Genomic DNA, 16,811 nt, shown 5'->3' on the forward strand with positions numbered 1-16,811 from the left:
CTCAGCGATTAAGAGCACCGGCCCCAATGTCGAGATGACCTGGGGATCAAATCTGGGCTCAGATGCTTAGCACCACACCCAGAAATAACTGGCCGTGTAACCTTGAGCAAGTTACTTAACCCCAATTGCTTTAAAAAAAAATTATCAGCTACTTGAATTCAGGGACTATTTCTTAATCATCTCTGTATCCTCAAGACCTAGTAGTCTTTGCAAATGGTAGGTACTTAATTTGTTGAAATGAATTTTTTGATGGAATAAGACATTTCATAATCACACTGCAGTTTTTTGATGGTTCATTGTGTCCCTGACTGGCCCCTTTTTTGCCCTCTGGCAGTGGGGAGAAGCTGCTGACCTCATCAAAGAGACAGCAATCCCTCCCCATCCCTTGACAGTACTAATGATGGGGATAGGATCTGAATCCCCAAAAGGAAAAGGCCATGTCTTTGAGATCTGGACCCCAAAAAAGGAAAAGCCCCTGAACTCTGGTCCCAGGCCTTCACCTGGGGCAATTGGCCCTTCCCAGTTAATTAACTGCCCTTTCTTTGTCAACACCTGGCCCCACCCTAGACTCCCTCAATTCCATCTAGACCCTCCTCTGTTCCCACAGTCTTCAGTATGAAAGTTCCATCTTGCCTCTGTGAAAGTGCTCTGATTCAATCTGGTTCACTGGTATTAGTGATACAAGTGCTCAAATTCCTTAAGCATCTGGCCAATATGGTGAATTTTATTTTGTTTTTTTTTTGCTTTTTGGAGCGGGGAGGGCAGGGCAACTGGGGTTAAGTGACTTGCCCAAGGTCACATGGCTAGTAAGTGTTAAGTGTCTGAGGTAGGATTTGAACTCTGGTCCTCCTGACTCCAGGACCTATTCACTGCGCCACCTAGCCACCCCAACATGGTGGATTTTTAATAAACCTTGTTTTATTTTGTCTGAAAGAAATCGGGTCAAATTCATTCAGGCAGGCCTGCATGTTGCTATTTCAGGATCCCAGCACCCTTAAACCTCAACACTACCAACCCAAATTCAGCCCATTGTATCTCACTAAGTTGGCATCTCATCAGGATAGCAGCCTTCAGCAGAGAAATGAGCTGATGGGTGACTGTTTATCTCAGGTCCCCACCCCCATCACCCCAGGGAGAATTGCCCCTGAGGTACCACCCATGTGTTGCCTCTTGGTGGCTGTGGTTGGCACCTGTGATGAAAAGACCTGCCCAGAGCTATGGTCAAAGATTGTGAACTAAGTTGGGGTTGCACAGGCTGGGGAGGTGAGACTGGGCCTGAATCTAACCTCAGGGCCCACAGAGTCCCTGGCACCACTTGGGGGATCCTTGGCCTGGCAGGCAGAGTGTGTTGTCAGCTTTAGCACAGTATAGAGAAAGGGCCTGCTGGGTTTAGATGTAGGGGATATGGGTTCTAATTCCTGACTCTACCATTTATTCACCTTGAGCAACACCTTTTAGAGCCTCAAAATCCTAGTCTGCAAAATGGGATTGATCACATTTGTCCTGCCCGTATATTTGCATAGGGTTGTTGGCTTAAGACAAAGGGTACATTGTAAATTTTTTTAGTGTTAATCTATGACACCCCCCCCCATCTGAAACAGGAAGGCAACCCTGTATTTTCACATATTTCCAGCCACATATTTTCCCCCTCCCTCATGTCTCTCTGAAGCAGCTAGCTGACTCAACGGATGGAGCACTGGACTTGGAGTCAGGAAGACCTGAGTTCATATTTGACCTCAGACACTTACTAGCTGTGTGACCCTGGGCAAGTTACTTAATCTCCGTTTGCCTTAATCCACTGGAAAAGGAAATGGCAAACCACTCGTATCTTTGCAAAGAAACGCCCACGATCAGCATGGTACACAGGGTGGGTTGGACACGACTGAACCGAACGACTGACATACAGTAGGTGCTTAATAAATATGAGTTGACTAATCGACTACTAATTCGGTGCTGAGAACTCCGGCTGCCCAAGGAAGCCAGAACTGAGATTGCAAGTGATCAGGTCCGAGTCTGTAGGAAGGGTGAGGGAAAGGGAGGAACTTGCTCTCCGTCCGAAGGTGTGAGCCAGGATCCCGAGCTTCCAGGGCTCAGGTGCCGCCACTCTTTGGGCTAGATTTCCCACGTGTAGCTGGGGATTCGAATCCTGGGGTTCCTGCATAAGCTGAAGCGGAGGGGGGGGGGCTCACAGCTGGAACCCGAGAGGAGAGGGTTGCCAACAGAAGCTGGGGGAACCCAAGTCCACCTGACTCCGGGGCTGGTGCCCCAAACACTGCGCCACTTAGCTTCCCCCGCCCCAACTCAAAATCCGCTGCACAGTCGGGAATTTTCTGGGCAGCAGTTCAGCCACTGGTCTGCCAGGGTCTCTCCTTCCACACAGTATAAAGGAAAAGACCTGCTCCTACGAAAAGAGGGAGTAGCAGGCTCCCTCAGTCTCACACCCTTTACTGCCTGGCCGTTACAGTTCTGGACTCCATCTATGCTCTGCTTTGGGGAACCGCTTGGGGGCAAGGTCTATTAGCATCTATGTAGAGCTCTACCAGTCTGAGATTTAGTAGAGAAACGTTTTGACCAGGATCACACGGCTATTAAGTATCAGTGTCGGTATTTGAACTCTGAGTTTTACTGACTCCGGTACAATGCTCTATTGTGAATGTCTCCCTGTACCGGGAAAAATAAAGCTTAAAAACGACTCTATCCTTTAAAAGTGGGGGATGTGGGCATAATTTGAACCCATAAAAGGACATTGGATCCACAGGGAGGCATCCTTGTACATTAAAAGCGCTGTCTCTGGAGATGGGGGTAAAATTCTACCGGTACTGTGCTGTATAATAGGCAGTGTGACTTTGACTAAGTCACATAATCTCCCCCCCCCACCCCCATCTCAGTTTCCTCATATGTAAAAGGAGGGGGTTGAATTAGTTGGCCTCTGAAGTTTGTTCCAAATCTGTGATTTCTATTCTCCACTTACCAGCTTCTGAGAGAAATCCTGCCACCTGCCCACTGACACCCTCCATTCAGGTGTGCCTATCTTCCTCTCGTTGCCCAAGCTGTTGTACCAACTTGGAGCTCTTGGCAGCCCTCCAGATCTCAGCAACCTGCATCCCTACTTCCACGTCCCCAAACAGGAGGCTGCTCGGGGAAGCAAGGAAGGTCGGCCAACTTCGTCTCCCCTCTGCTTTTTGCTAAAGGGCTCTGTTATCCTGTTCTCCCTGTAGGTACCCTAGTTGAGAACAGACATCTAATCCTAGCTGCAGGGAGCTAGGTCTGGATCTTGCACCAGCTCACACAGAAAGCATTTCTCCTATTTTTAAGACCTTTGAAGGGGACTCCCCAGCTCTCACTGTCAGAAAATGATTACTTTCATTCAACCAAAATCCCCTGTGCTATATATCCTTTATGCCCATTTTTTTTCTTTTCCCCTAGCCTTCAGGACCACTTTTCTCCCCATTCCCTTTCTCCCTCACACATATTACACTCTCTTCCCTGAGCCCCTGGCCCCTTTACTCTCCCTTTCTTGGGGCCAGAGCCTTGTGCTATCCTTCTCATGGCAGGAGATGCCATGTCTAACTCCTTCCCCAGCTTCTCTTTGTCTTTGCTCTCATCCCCATCCCCATCTCAATTCTCCTACCTTTCCTCATTTCTATCTCTATCCCTCCTCTGCCAAATTTCCTGTGTCTCGAAGGAAAGGCTGAAATCTGTGGGGAAGAGTTGTGAGGAATGGGAGATTGGAGCATCATCACCCATAGGAACACCAGCCCTGCCCCTACAACGTGCCCAGCCCCATGTTCAGTGCTCTGGGGGATTCAGAGATGGAAAAGACCCTGGCCCAGCCAAAGACCCTGGCCCAGCCCAGTCTCCCAGGAGCTCATGGTCTAATCAGGGGGGAAACAACAGAGATAAAAAGATGATCCACCATTCAGACAATACTCAGAGACAAGTTTTTTTGGTACCCTGGGATGTAGTTTGTCAGTGGTAGGGCAGCTAGGTGGCCCAATGGATACAGTGCTGGGCCTGAAGACAGGAAGATTCACCTTCCTGAGTTCAAATCCAGCCTCAGACACTTGCTAGTTGTGTGATGACCCTAGGCAAGTCACTTAACTCTATTTACCTCAGTTTCCTCATCTGTAAAAAAAAAAAAAAGAGCTGGAGAAAGAAATGCCAAACCACCCCAGTATTTTTGCCTTCCCCCCCAAAAAACAATCCAAACCCAAATGGGGTCACAAAGAGTTGAACAATACTTGAAATGACCAAACAACACAGGGGACTGAATAGGATGTGAAGGACCTATTAGGAGGGGAGAGGAGGAAGGGGAATGGAATGATCAGATCCCCTCAAGGGAATTCTTGCCTCTGGAGTTCAATGGCTAAGGATGAGTCTGTCCCCTCTCCTCTTCAGATGGATTAGAGACTCCCATTCCCAGCATATCATTGCCATTACTGAGGCTTTCCCTTCTTTCCGCGAACACTTTGCTGTGTGCCAAGTGGCTGACAGTTGGCCAGACCCGCAAGATCAAAGCTTTAAAGCTGGGAGAGATCTCAGAGGGCATGCTAATTTAGCCCCCTCATCTTACTGATGAGGAAACTGAGGCCCAGGGAGATTGCCCCATGCAATCTAGATTCAACCTACCCTTCTTACTTCCTATCACTCTTCCAACAAAAATTTGTGCTCAAGCTGGACATGCCTCCTTGCTTTCTGGTCAAAGCTGTGCTTATTTTGGCTTTAGCCCTGAGATTCTTCTCACTTGTAAGGGCCCCCCTCCTCCTTTTCTGCCTCCAAATCCTTCAGGGTCCATCTCAAGCTCCAACTCTTTCATGAAGCCTTCCCAAACCATTCCATCCCATGGCAACCTCAGTCCTCAGTCCTCTGGACTCCATCCTCCTCAAACCTTTGGAACATTTCTTTAATATCACTTAGTCCAAATGTGAGCACACAGCAGCTCCCCTGCCCCGTCCATCTGAATGCTGAGAGAATACTGAGCCATCGGGGGTTGCTGTTTACCACCATAAAGCCCTAAGAACCTTACTCCCTGTGCTCACCTCTTCTAGAAGGTAGGCTTTTCTGGGGAACAGTGACAAGAAGGAAATGGATGGCGAGGAGTATTTGAGAAGGAGACAGGTAAGAGACAATGTTGGAGAGTTTGGCAAGGGCCAAAACGTAGAGAGCTTTGAATGCCAAGCTAAGGAATTTGAATTTTATCTTAAAACCTGTGGGGAAGTCATTGAAAGGTTTTGAGTGAGGAAGTTGCATACTAGAAATAATGTTTTAGGAAGATTAGTCTGGCAATGGTGCATAGGCCAGATTGGAAAATGAAGAATGGGAGCCTGGAGGGAGGAAATTCATCTATGTTAAGATGATGGTCAGACCTGGGTTAGCACAGAGGAAGTAAGAGTAGAGACGAATATATGGGAGACCTTTGGGAGGGAGAACCTGAAAAACTTGGGGACTAATTGGATATGAAATATGAATGACTATTAAGCTTTCTTGCCTGGATGACGGGGAGGAGGTTGGTGCCATCAGCCATTGAGCTGATGGGAAGACAACGAGTTTCCCTTTGGGCATGCTGAGTTTTCAAGGTGTTAGAGAGACACCCAGGTGGGGAGGGGATGTCCAGCCAGCAGTTGGAAATGTAGTACCAAAGTTCATAGGATGATAGGATCATAGATTTGGAGCGAGAAAGGGCCTTCCTTACTAGATTTATTCAAAGCCTCTCATTTTACAGATGAAGAAACTGGGGCTCAGAAAGTTTAAGTGACTTGTCTAAGGTCACATCATGAGTCAATGACAAAGGGAGGATTTGAGCCCAAGTCCTCTGACTCTAAACCTACCTCAAAGAGCTCAGGGCTGAAGATGTTGCTTTGGTAGTCATCAACTTAGAGAACATAGTTGAAAGAGTGGGACAAGAATACAGAGAAAGAAGATTCTCTTTTTAGGGGGGGGCAGGAGAAAGAAGCACCGGAACAGGAATTCCCGAGGTAGGAGAGAATCAGGAGAATGCAGTGCTCAGGACAAAGGTAGGTCAATTTGCCATTTGATATGAGCACAGTAGAACCACAGTCATGGCTAGGGCAGGAAACTGGGGCTTTGTTCCAGGCTGCTATAATTTAAAGCAGTGATGTCAAGCCCAAATAGAAAAGGGGTAGGGTGCTAATCCCCATACATAAGGATCCTTGTGGGCCTCATTTGAACTCCGTTTTAAAATGTGATATTATCTATGTTTTATTGTGTTCTTATTCATTTTGTTAAATATTTCCAGTCACATTTTAATCTGGTTCAGGGCCGCATGTTGGATACCTCCAATGTAAAGGATGCTTACTGCATTTGGGATCTTTCAGCACATAGAAACAACTGAACTTATTACCCAGTTAGCAAGAAAAATTAATTGAAATAAGAAACTTCCAGATGGGGTGCTTCCTCTCCCTCCCTTAGGCAGCACCTCAGATGAACTTTTCCCCAGTCCCACCTTGTTTCTTCTCCCTGTGGCAGCCTCTCTACTGGCAGCCTCACAGTAATCTGGGATCTTGATGTCCCCTACTGGGGCAGTGCCCTGAACAATTTCCCCCATGGGACCTTGTGTTCCAAAGTCCAAAGTCTTTCTCCCCAAACTTGATTTATATTAGGGAGTTGATTGGAGGGTACCTTCTGTGATGTATGACTATGGCTCCAGATTGGCAAGGTAAAATTTGAGTGGAATGTAAGCCACTCGAGGGCAGAGACTACTCCATTTTTTCTTTGTTTCCCCATAAGCTAGCTCAGTACCTAGCATCTAGGAGGTGCCTTAATAAATGTTTTTTATTGAATTGAATTGCCACTGCTGATTGTGGAGAAAGCAGTGTCACCAGAATGGTGAGGAGGGAGCAAGATTGAAAGGGATATGAAATGCGTGGGTGCAGAAGAACTAACATCATGAATGTCGATGTCATTTTTGTCACGTATGATCTCATGCCAATATGCTTAACAGTGGTGGAGAGGAGGGAGATGAGTCGACCACTTTGGTATTCTCAGGGAAAAGGGAAGGATTTTTTAGAACTGGAGAGACCTGAGCATATTCCTAGGCCTAGGGGATTGTAAAAAGGAAGGGGGCGATGTGATCAGTGGAGCAGATGCCCTCACAAATAAAGTAGTGCGTGTGAAAAGTACAAAGTACTCTTACAAATTCAAAAAACCATTCATTCTCATCATCATTTGCATTTCTTAATAGTTCTCCTCCTCAGGGAGCTGTGCTCCCCTCACTGCTGATGCATAGCCAGAGAAGCTACCCACCTGAGCAATGTCAAGTACGAAGCCACAAGGACACATTACGAGCCCCTAGACTGTCGGACAAGATGCTTAACTGCCTTGGCTGTAACTTGAGAAAGCTGGACTAGACAACCTCCAAGGTCCCTTCCAGCTTTGACATTCTGGGATTCTTGGCCTCCTGCCAGCCTCTGTGACCATTGCTGAAGTCCGTGTCCTTCATTAAAGGGATTTGGGGATTCTAATGTCAAGAAGGGAGAAGGTTCAAGTTTCATCCCCCTTGGAGAAAGCTGGGTGAGCACCAGGCTTCCCAGTGATTTTACCCAGGGCTAGGAACACTTTTAACTTCACTTAGAAGGAATATTAATAAAATGAATAGTGATAAAATAATGAATATTAATAAAAAGAATAATCTAGAGCTCCCAAGGCATTTTAGGGTTTGCATGTTATATCATTTGATTATAACAGCAGCCCTGTGAAGTAGATACTATTATTATTATTATTTCCATTTTATAAATGAAGCTACCTAGGCTAAGAGAGATAATTTGAGTTATCCTGGGTCACACAACTACTAAGTGTCTGAGGCAGGATTCAAATTCAGGTTTTCCCCGATTCCAATACTCTATCTATTACACCATCTGGCTAGAATTCAAGCCCTATAACCTACATTCATAATAGGAATATGCTCAATGTATTTGCACAAAGCAAAACATAAGATCACAGATCTAAAGTTAGAAGGGGCTTCCAATTTCACCCTTCACTTTACAGATGAGGAAACTGAGGCCCAGGAAGTTCAAATGCTTTTCAAGGTCCATAATAAATGTCAGAGAATAGATTTGAACTTAGGTCCTTTGGACCTTGGAAGCAGCTAATTGGGCACAGTGGATAGAGAAAAGAGCCTGGAGTCAGGAAGACTAAAATTCAAGTCTGGCCTCAGATCAGCTAGGTGACTCTGGACAAGTCACTTAACCTTTACCTCAGTTTCTCCCTCTGTATAATGGAGATAATAACAGTACTTACCTTTCAGGGTTTTATTGTGAGGATCAAATGATGCAGTATCTGTACAGTGCCTGGCACATAACAGAAGCTATATAAATGCTTATTCCTGCCCTCTCCCCCCATCCCCTGCCCCAGACTCCAGGGCCAGTATTCTTTCTACTGTGCTCCCATGTGTTTTATGGTGTCTTCCAGAGTTTCTAGTCCCATGTCTTTACCTCAAAGTCTGCTCCTCAGTGTTTCAGACTCTGATATTTGTTCTTATTACCTTTCCCCTGGAGATGAGCAAGCTCAGGACCATCTGGCCAATGACTGTCTGCCTACACAGAGATTTATACCAGAATATCCATTTATCCACTTATTATGATCATTTGTCAGTAGCCTCCTAGTCATGGGATCTGGAAGCAATCTTTCCAGATTGTCCCACCTAAGTTCAGAGAGCACATCTGGGAGTCGCTTGAAAGGTACTCCTGTGTCGCTCTAGTTAATGTCTTTTCTGTCCAAAGAACTTGAGAGGACCAGATGAACAGTGACAAAATCTGACTCTCCAGGCTCCCACTTCTCTGCACTCTCAGGGCAGACATCCCTTTTGATTCCTCTCACTCCTTCCCCAGCACAGCCAGTCACCCTTCTCCTAGCCTGATGTGTCATGTGGTCAGGTGTATGCTGGAGCCACCTTGAACTAGCTCAAAAGAGTTCATTGTTAAATTTTCATTGTGAACATTGACACCTTGGAAACTGGCCAATGCTACAAACCGGGGCTTGACATTGTTTTGTTACTGTCTAGATTTAAGAAAGTGATGGAGAAAATGCTAATAATGCAAAGTAAACATAAAAGTATATTGAGTATACTTCCTCCACCCTTCCCTGTTCCCCCGAGCTGGTTGTTAAACATTTACTAGCCCACACCTGCATGTGGTGAATTTTAACCCAAAGATGTAGCTAAGGAGCTGACTCTAACCCAGGTGAAAATTAGGCTTCTTGACCACTTTTTTGAGGGCTTTCTTTCCAACATCAACTAATGGCATCTTCCCCTGAACTCAAAATTCAATTTCTGGACTCAGTTTTGAACAACTTGGGAAAAAAACAACGCATGACAGTGAAGTCACAGGACTCACTGGAGGGCGGGAAGGGAGTTGTGGTAGGCAGAGGAAGGCTATAACTGGTCTCTGTAGGCTGTCATCAAAGAGGAGTTACAGCAACGGTGTGAACAATGGCAGCCTCATGGTGAAGCATATGCCCTCAGTAGAATGACTGGGAAATGTACCACCCATTTGTAGATGTAAGTTTTGGCTTCTTTTAATCCAGTCTCAGGTAGCTAGGTGGTGAAGTGGATAGAGCTCTGGGCCTGGAGTCAGGAAGATTCATCTTTGTGATTTCAAATCCAGCCTCAGACACTTACTAGCTGTGTGACCTTGGGCAAGTCATTTATCCCTGGTGCCTCAGTTTCCTTACTTGTAAAATGAGCAGGAAAAGGAAATGGCAAACTGCCCCAAAAAATACTAGTATTTTTGCCAAGAAAATCCCAAATGGGGTCACAAAGGGTCAGACACAACTGGAAAACAACAATAATCCAGTCTCCTCTATTTATAGTCTTCCTTTGCTCATCATCACTTTAACTTTTGTCTGCTTTCAGGAGAGAAATGTGGGCTCGAAAGAAAACATTTAGGCAACACTTTTCCTCCTCCCTGCCCCAAGCTCATTCTGAGCTTCAAGGTAGAAGACAACTCCTGCAGGGAGCGTCTCCTGATCTCCACCACCCCAGACCACTGTCAGGCTCCCCCGTGCTTCAGGTTGACCTGGAATTTTCCTTCTTTGTGTCCATGTCGTAGCTACCCTGTAGAACGTAAGCTCCATGAGGGCAGGGACTGTTCTGGTTTTCGTCTTTGCATCCCTAACACCCAGTACAGGGAGCCTTGCACATTTTTTTGATTTTGTTTTCCTGTGGGGCTGAATTCACTGCAGTGGGGAAATCTCTCTCCAGGCTGGAAACTTTCCAGGGATGCAGGTTCAGCAACTTGTTCATCGTATATAATCTGAAGACAGCCTGAACGCTGGACTGTTAAGTGACTTGCTTGCTAATGGTCAGACAGGTAAGTAGGGCTTGTAGCCAGCCTCTCCGCTCCCACACGGCAGTCTAACCTCCACCAGCTGCCTCTCACCTCCCACTTTCCTTTTTATTATCCAGCTATGATTTCGTTGGTTCTGGAAGATCCTGGGGAGAAAGCTCTCTCTAACCAGTGCAGCTACAATGGAATCCAGGGGTGAAGAACTTGAAGCCCCGGGGCCACATCTGGCTGCACTTGAGCACCAGGAGGACCACTTGTGGCCTCAGGACCAAAAGTTCCCCACCCCCGATCTAATCTTTGACAGTTGACCTGAGGCCACTGAGAAATCAAGTGCCTTATCCAGGGTCACTCAGTCAGTATATTGGAGAGGCAGAATTCGAACCCAGCATTTCCTGCTGCAGAGACTGAGGCTAGCTTTTTCTTAGTTATGCCAAGTTGCTTCTCATGCATACAGCAGCTATTTAATAAATGCTTATTGAGTTGAATATCACCTCCCCCACCCCCAACAGGAATGTGCTAGAGCCAATTTGAATTAGCTCTCTATTCCTATTATTAAATTTTCAGTGTGAGCATTTTTATCTCAGAAAATGCTACCAATCTGGGCTTGATTTATTGTTTTGTTGGTTGTCTAGACTTAACAAAAAGCATTAACTTAAAAGTGTCTTTTGTACATCCCCCAATTTTACCAGCAGACCACTGTCCCCAACCAAATTCTACCTGGCTACCACTGGGACCAGTGGGACCGTTTGAATGGTCAACACAGGGAATAACCCCCTCCCCAACCCAGTGGGGACCTAGTGTCCCTGCTGGCCACTGAAGAGCCTCCTTTGCCTTCAAGCTGCCCCTTTACCCAGGCCTTCTCTTGGATACGTAGATGGTGTTCTCTTTACTTCTAGAAATGTTTCATCTGTAAGCAGGGCCAGCTGAAATCCACAGAGCCCAGAACATTAAAGGGATTAGTGTATTGAACCACTGGCAATTAATTTTAGAAAGCTGGAGTCAAGCGTACAGCAGACCACAAGCTCTGGGCCTGTGGCAGTGGTCAGGAGGGGAAAGTGAGGAAGGGAGGATGTTAAGGAAAGAAAATGTGGTTTCATTAGTTTATTTCAAAGAACAGTTCCCCTCCGGGCCTTTTCCCTGGACTCTCTTACACTGGCCTAACACTTCCAGGAACACAGAGGCACTTTGTTTTGTGGGTGTCAGAATGATGGCCAAGGAAGGGACAGGGAATGGAGGAGGAGAGGGAGACAAGTGCCCAGTATCATGGGGCTGAGGTGCCATTAGTCCCTGGTCCCTGCTCTAGGAGAGCGGGGAGTAACTGATGGCCATTCCCTGTGCCCCTATAAATGTCTCATAAGAATAATCCATGGCCCCAGAGACCATAAATGCCAATGCAGCAGGCTGGGTTATTTAGAGGGGTTGCAGGGTAATGGGGGTGGGGGAGCAGGCAGAAGGTAGAGGAAACAAGCAGAGGCCTATTACGCTAAACATAGGGGAAACATTTTCCCCTGGCAGTGGGAGCCATTTGGATGAGGAATAAGCTTTCAGGGCCAGAGGGCAGCTTCACTCAGAATCTGAAAGTGAGCTGGGCTCCCGAGGGGGACATCCTAGGTGCAGGCTGATCTCCTAAGCCCTGTTCTCAAGGGCTGCCCCAGCGATCTCCAATGATTTTACCAGGATCAAGGGAGGGACCCCAAATCCTAAAGAACCATGTTCTAGGCCTGGCTTTAAGGAGGTAACTGTGGCTTCACCCATTACCAGGTATCACCTAGGGCCTCACTTACCCCATCCCTAAAATAGGCATATTTCGGCCCTTTTACCTTGCAGATTGGAGTGGTCAATATTCATAGATGTGAGAGTTCTATGAGCTTTGTAGGAACAAATCTGCAGAAACAGATTTAAAACAAACCACCCAGCCACCCAACCACCCAAGATCAGAGTTGTTTTCTATAAGCCACTGCTTTTAGGTTTAAGGACTATTATTGTGGGATTTAGATTTAGAACTAAAAGGGACCTCAGAAGACACTGAGTCCACCCCTTCACTCTGTAGATGAGGACACTAATGCATAGAGAGGTTAAGAGGTTTGCCCAGGGTACCACAGCTAATAGTATCAGAAGCAGGATTTGAACTCAGGTCCTTTCTCCTCTTTGCTTGCTTATAGAACAGTTATAGAATGCCAGAGTTAGAACTTCAGAAATTATCTCATCCAACCTGTGATTTTACAGAGGAGGAAACTGAGGTTTCTCTTTCCTCACTTCACTCTTAGAAGATGGCTGAGTTCCCTGGAAGGGACTTAAAGGATTATCAGTTCCAGTCCACCCATTTTATAGATGAGGATTATAGGATCATAGATTTAGAGCTGGAAGTGATCATTCTAGCACAACCTCCTTAGTTTATAGATTAGGAAATGAAAGGCTTTAGTTGTTTAGTTGTTTTTGTCATGCCCAACTCTCTGTAACCCCTTTTGGGGTTTTCTTGGCAAAGATACCAGAGTGGTTTGCTATTTCCTTCTCCAGCTCATTTTACAGATGAGGAAACTGAGGCAAACAGCTAGTAAATGTCTGAAACTGGATTTGAACTCAGGTCTTCCTGGCTCTAGACCCTTCACTCTCTCTACTGAGCCACCTAACTGTCCCCACTGAAGTCTAGAGAGGTTAAGTAAGTTCCCCTAGGCCCACAGATAATAAGTAGTAAAGCCAGGCCTTAAACACAGGTCCTTTAAGTCCAAATCCAGAACTCTTCCCACAAGGTGATGCTGCCTCAGAAGCAAAGCAAGACAGTTCCAATAACGTGGCTGGTAGAAGGGCTTCAGCCTCCTACAGTGAACTTTCCCTTGTCCTCTGCTCCAGTTTGGGGCCAATTCTGCACATGAGACGAGTCCTTGGGGCTTCTGATTTAACAACCTGCTTCACCCCTACAGGGGCCCTGGTTGGCACTGAGCTTCCTCCTAATGAGGCTGAGACATCACTGCCTATCAGAGGTCAGTCAGATGGTGCAGACAAGGATGTGCTGAGATGACCCTGCCCATCTGCACCTCGCCCTTCCTGAGCTACAGGGGCCTGCTCTGATGTAGACTGGCTTTGCCAGGCAAGACCAACAATACAGGGGAGGCCTGCCCATTCTACCCCCTTCTATTCAATAAACTTCAATGACTCTCTATTACCTCAAGGATCAAACAGAAAGTCCTCTGTTTGGCATGTAAAGCTCTTCACAATCTGGCCCCTTCTTCCTTTCCAATCTCTTTAGATTTTATTCCCTTTCAAGTACTCTATGAATCAGCTACACTGACCTCTCATCTCCGAGCCTTATATGGGCTGTGGCCTATGCCTGGAATGCCCTCTCTCCTCACCCCCACTTCCTCGCTTCCCTGTCTTCTTTTGAGACTCAGTGCCGATCTCACCTTCTGCAAGAGGCCTTCCTTCTATGATTATCTCCAAATTACCATGTACATATTTTTTTTGTATATAGTTACTTGTAGGTTGCCTCCCCCATTAGAACTCTTGTGAATTCTTCTGGAGCAGGGACTGTCTTTGATGTTCTTTGTACAGCCAGAGCTTAGTACAGTGTCTGGCGTACTGTAAACACTCAATTAATGCTGGTTGACTGGCTGACTGACTGTGCACAGGGAACTTCCCTGGCCTACAATCAGGGAACAGATGTTCCTCTATTTCTTTATGATTCAAAATACAAAAGACATTAAATAAAAATGGGAGAACAGAACACCTGCACAGAAATGAAAACAGGGTGGAGAAACAGCAGTTAACAGGTCTTTTACTCTGTAGGATTATATGCCATCATCCAAACACCCATGGTGAATGGCTCTTCCCTTCCTGTCCCCTTGATATGTGGGACACAATACAAACAAAAATAATTCTCTACAAAACAAAGTACCCATCCCTACACTCTTCAGAGCCTCCCCCACCTCGAGACAGGGAAGTTCTCCTCACCTCAACCCTAGGGCTGACCTTAGGGGCCTGGTGGTTTGCAAAAGGAAACCAAAGTGAGAATAGAAAACATCATAAATTCAGCATCGAGATTTGTAGGCAACTGTAACTCCAGGTCGTCTGCCCAGCTGTGCGATGAGATTGAATGGATGCTTGCCGCCGGTCCTCAGTCAACCAGAAAGATTTGGGAGGGATGCTGCTGTTGCCTTGTCAGAACTTGGGGTATGAAAGGGGACAGTGGTCACTGTCCCTCCCTCCCCCACAAAACCCCCTGGGGAAATGAGAAAACCAGAGGTAAAATCAAAACTTTCCTTTGGCAGGGGAAACTGGGTCCCAGGCCCTGAACAATGGCCTACTTTGGGGAGAGAGGAGGGGTCAAAGAGGACAGGGTCCATGGAAGAAGGGAGAGCAGAGACTTTGCTGAGGAAGCCCCAGGAAGGGCTTGACCGGCACCCTTCTGGCAGGAAGGATTAATGTTCCTTGGCCAGGTCTCCATGATTGTTCCTGGTATTCAGAAGGACATGAGTGAGGATGGAATGGAGGTAAACAGTCCTGGTAGTGAGGCAGTCCCTGGGGATGAAGATGGGGAAGGGGGACCTCTGCCCCAGTGTCCCCTCCTTGCCCCCAGCTTTGGGGATGAGGCGGTGTCAGTAACCTAGGCAGCCTGCCAGCCACAGAAGCAACCCAGAGCCAAGGAGCACAGCGAGGTGGGGGCCAGCATGGGGAGCAGGGTCGCAGGCTTGGCCTTCCTCCCCCTGGCAGAGAGGCTGGTCACACAGCACGCCCTGGTAGCCACTGGGACAGAGGCAACGCTGGTTCTGGTAGCACGTTCCCCCATTCTGGCAGAGTAAGTATTCGTCGTCACAGACATTGGCTGGTGAAAGGGAAAGAGAAGGAGGCATGGAATTAATAAGGCAGAGAAGAAACCCTAAGGGGTCAGAGGGTTTTCCCAGCTGAATGAAGCCAACCCAGAGGTGGAAAAAAGTCTTCTCTCAATTCTTTTTCTTCCTTTCTTCCATCCTATTGCTAACTTTTGTGTTTATATAAAAGTAATTTCTGGAAATTTCCTGCTTCTCCCCATTTCTCCCAGTCCTACTCCCAACCCCAACAGGTTTGGACTTTCCCACTTGTAACAAAGAAAAGCAATGAAGTCAAAACTCGCTCCAGTGTTCAGATGTGACAGTGCGTGTATAGGGTAGGCTCTCCCCGAGGTCCCAGCCCTCTCTGCTGTGAGGAGACAAGTAGCTTCTATTATCTGGCTTCCCAGACCTTTATTCCTTTGATGCTATTTCCCCCCAACTCTAGTAAAGGAATTCTCTTGCCCATTTGCTCTCATAGGCTTAAACTGTAAGGAATTTTTTCTCTAGTCAGCCAGAATCCCTTTAGCTATATTCTCACCCTATTTCTTCTGATTCTGTCCTCTGGAGGCTTGTGCTCTCCTCTCTGCAGTACTCGCCTTCTGCTCGCCAGTCTTGGTGTTCAGTCACCCCACAGCCTTCTCTTCTCTAGGCTAAATAACTCCTATTCCTTTCATGTTCCCTCAGGAGACCTAGCTTCTAGGGAGCCTACAGATTGCTCTGGGGTCAGTTGGTACCAGATGAAGTAGGGTCACTGGGAAAAGATTTCAAAGGCAAAAACCTACTACCCACCTGAGAAATAATTAAAAGCTGGACTCTGAAGGAGCCAAACCTGGTCCTTGTTAACATTCTCTATGCTCCCGGAAGTAAGAGTACTGAATGTGGAAACACTACAGAAAACCCCAAACCTCCAGTCTTTCCAGAGGACCAGAGTAGCTGGTGGTTGACTGGTCTGATATGTATAGCGCATCCCCCCCCACGCCCCCCCCCCGTCCCCCAGGCTCCCTGGCAGCCTGGTGCATGGAATTCCCCCTTGCCCATATGCAAGGAAGGGAGCAGCAGTGGGTAGGTGGTTACAGGGAGAGACCTTGGGAGAAACAGTGCAGGAGCCTTCCCCATTGGAGACTGGCCCTAGAGCAGAGATTCTTAAATCTTTTTTTTTTTTATGTCACAGACCCCTTTGGCTGGGTGAAGCTGATGGACGTCTTCTGAGGATGTGTTTAAATGCATAAGATGAAACACATAGGATTACAAAGGAAGCCAAGCGTTAGTGAAAATAAAGATGTACTTTCTTTTCCTATTCATATTCAGGGACTCTGAAATCTATTCATGCAAGCACCACAGGTTAAGAACCTTTTCACCAGAAAGATCCTTCTCCCCAAATACCTCCATGTGTTCAATCAGAAAAACACACACACAGATTCATACACTTTTCTGTTTTTCCCATCTCCATCTTTCCCTGCTCCCACACCTCCATTCTATCTCTGTCCACCTCTTTTCTCTGTGGCCCATCTTCATTTCCCAACAGGATCCACTGGGAGGTCAGCTACACAAATGCCCCTGCTCACTCCTCGGGGTCTTTCCTGATAGGGGACCTTCCCATCCACACAGCCTGTGGGCATCCCTGTTTTCTAATCTCCCTGCACTTGCTCTGTGTCAGTCTGTGCTTTCCCAGTCTGAAAATATAATCTAGACTGGACCATAGATT

At 46.8% G+C, this 16,811-nt stretch overlaps 1 protein-coding gene across 4 annotated transcripts in view; it reads right to left on the minus strand.

Moving 5' to 3' along the window:
- Positions 1-14,056: 14,056 nt before the first annotated feature.
- Positions 14,057-16,811, minus strand: part of NTNG2 (netrin G2) — a 103,592-nt gene continuing 100,837 nt past the window's right edge. For all 4 annotated transcript variants that reach the window (XM_069069309.1, XM_069069310.1, XM_069069308.1 and 1 more), the window contains one exon: positions 14,057-15,120. In XM_069069309.1, coding sequence (XP_068925410.1) covers positions 14,894-15,120 — 227 coding nt within the window. In that variant the 3' untranslated portion in view covers positions 14,057-14,893. The remainder of the gene's footprint in view (positions 15,121-16,811) is intronic.

This window comes from Petaurus breviceps, unplaced genomic scaffold, assembly GCF_028583685.1.
Source record: "Petaurus breviceps papuanus isolate PSGF00001 unplaced genomic scaffold, PetGlider_PUasm1.0 90779, whole genome shotgun sequence".
NCBI lineage: Eukaryota > Metazoa > Chordata > Mammalia > Diprotodontia > Petauridae > Petaurus > Petaurus breviceps.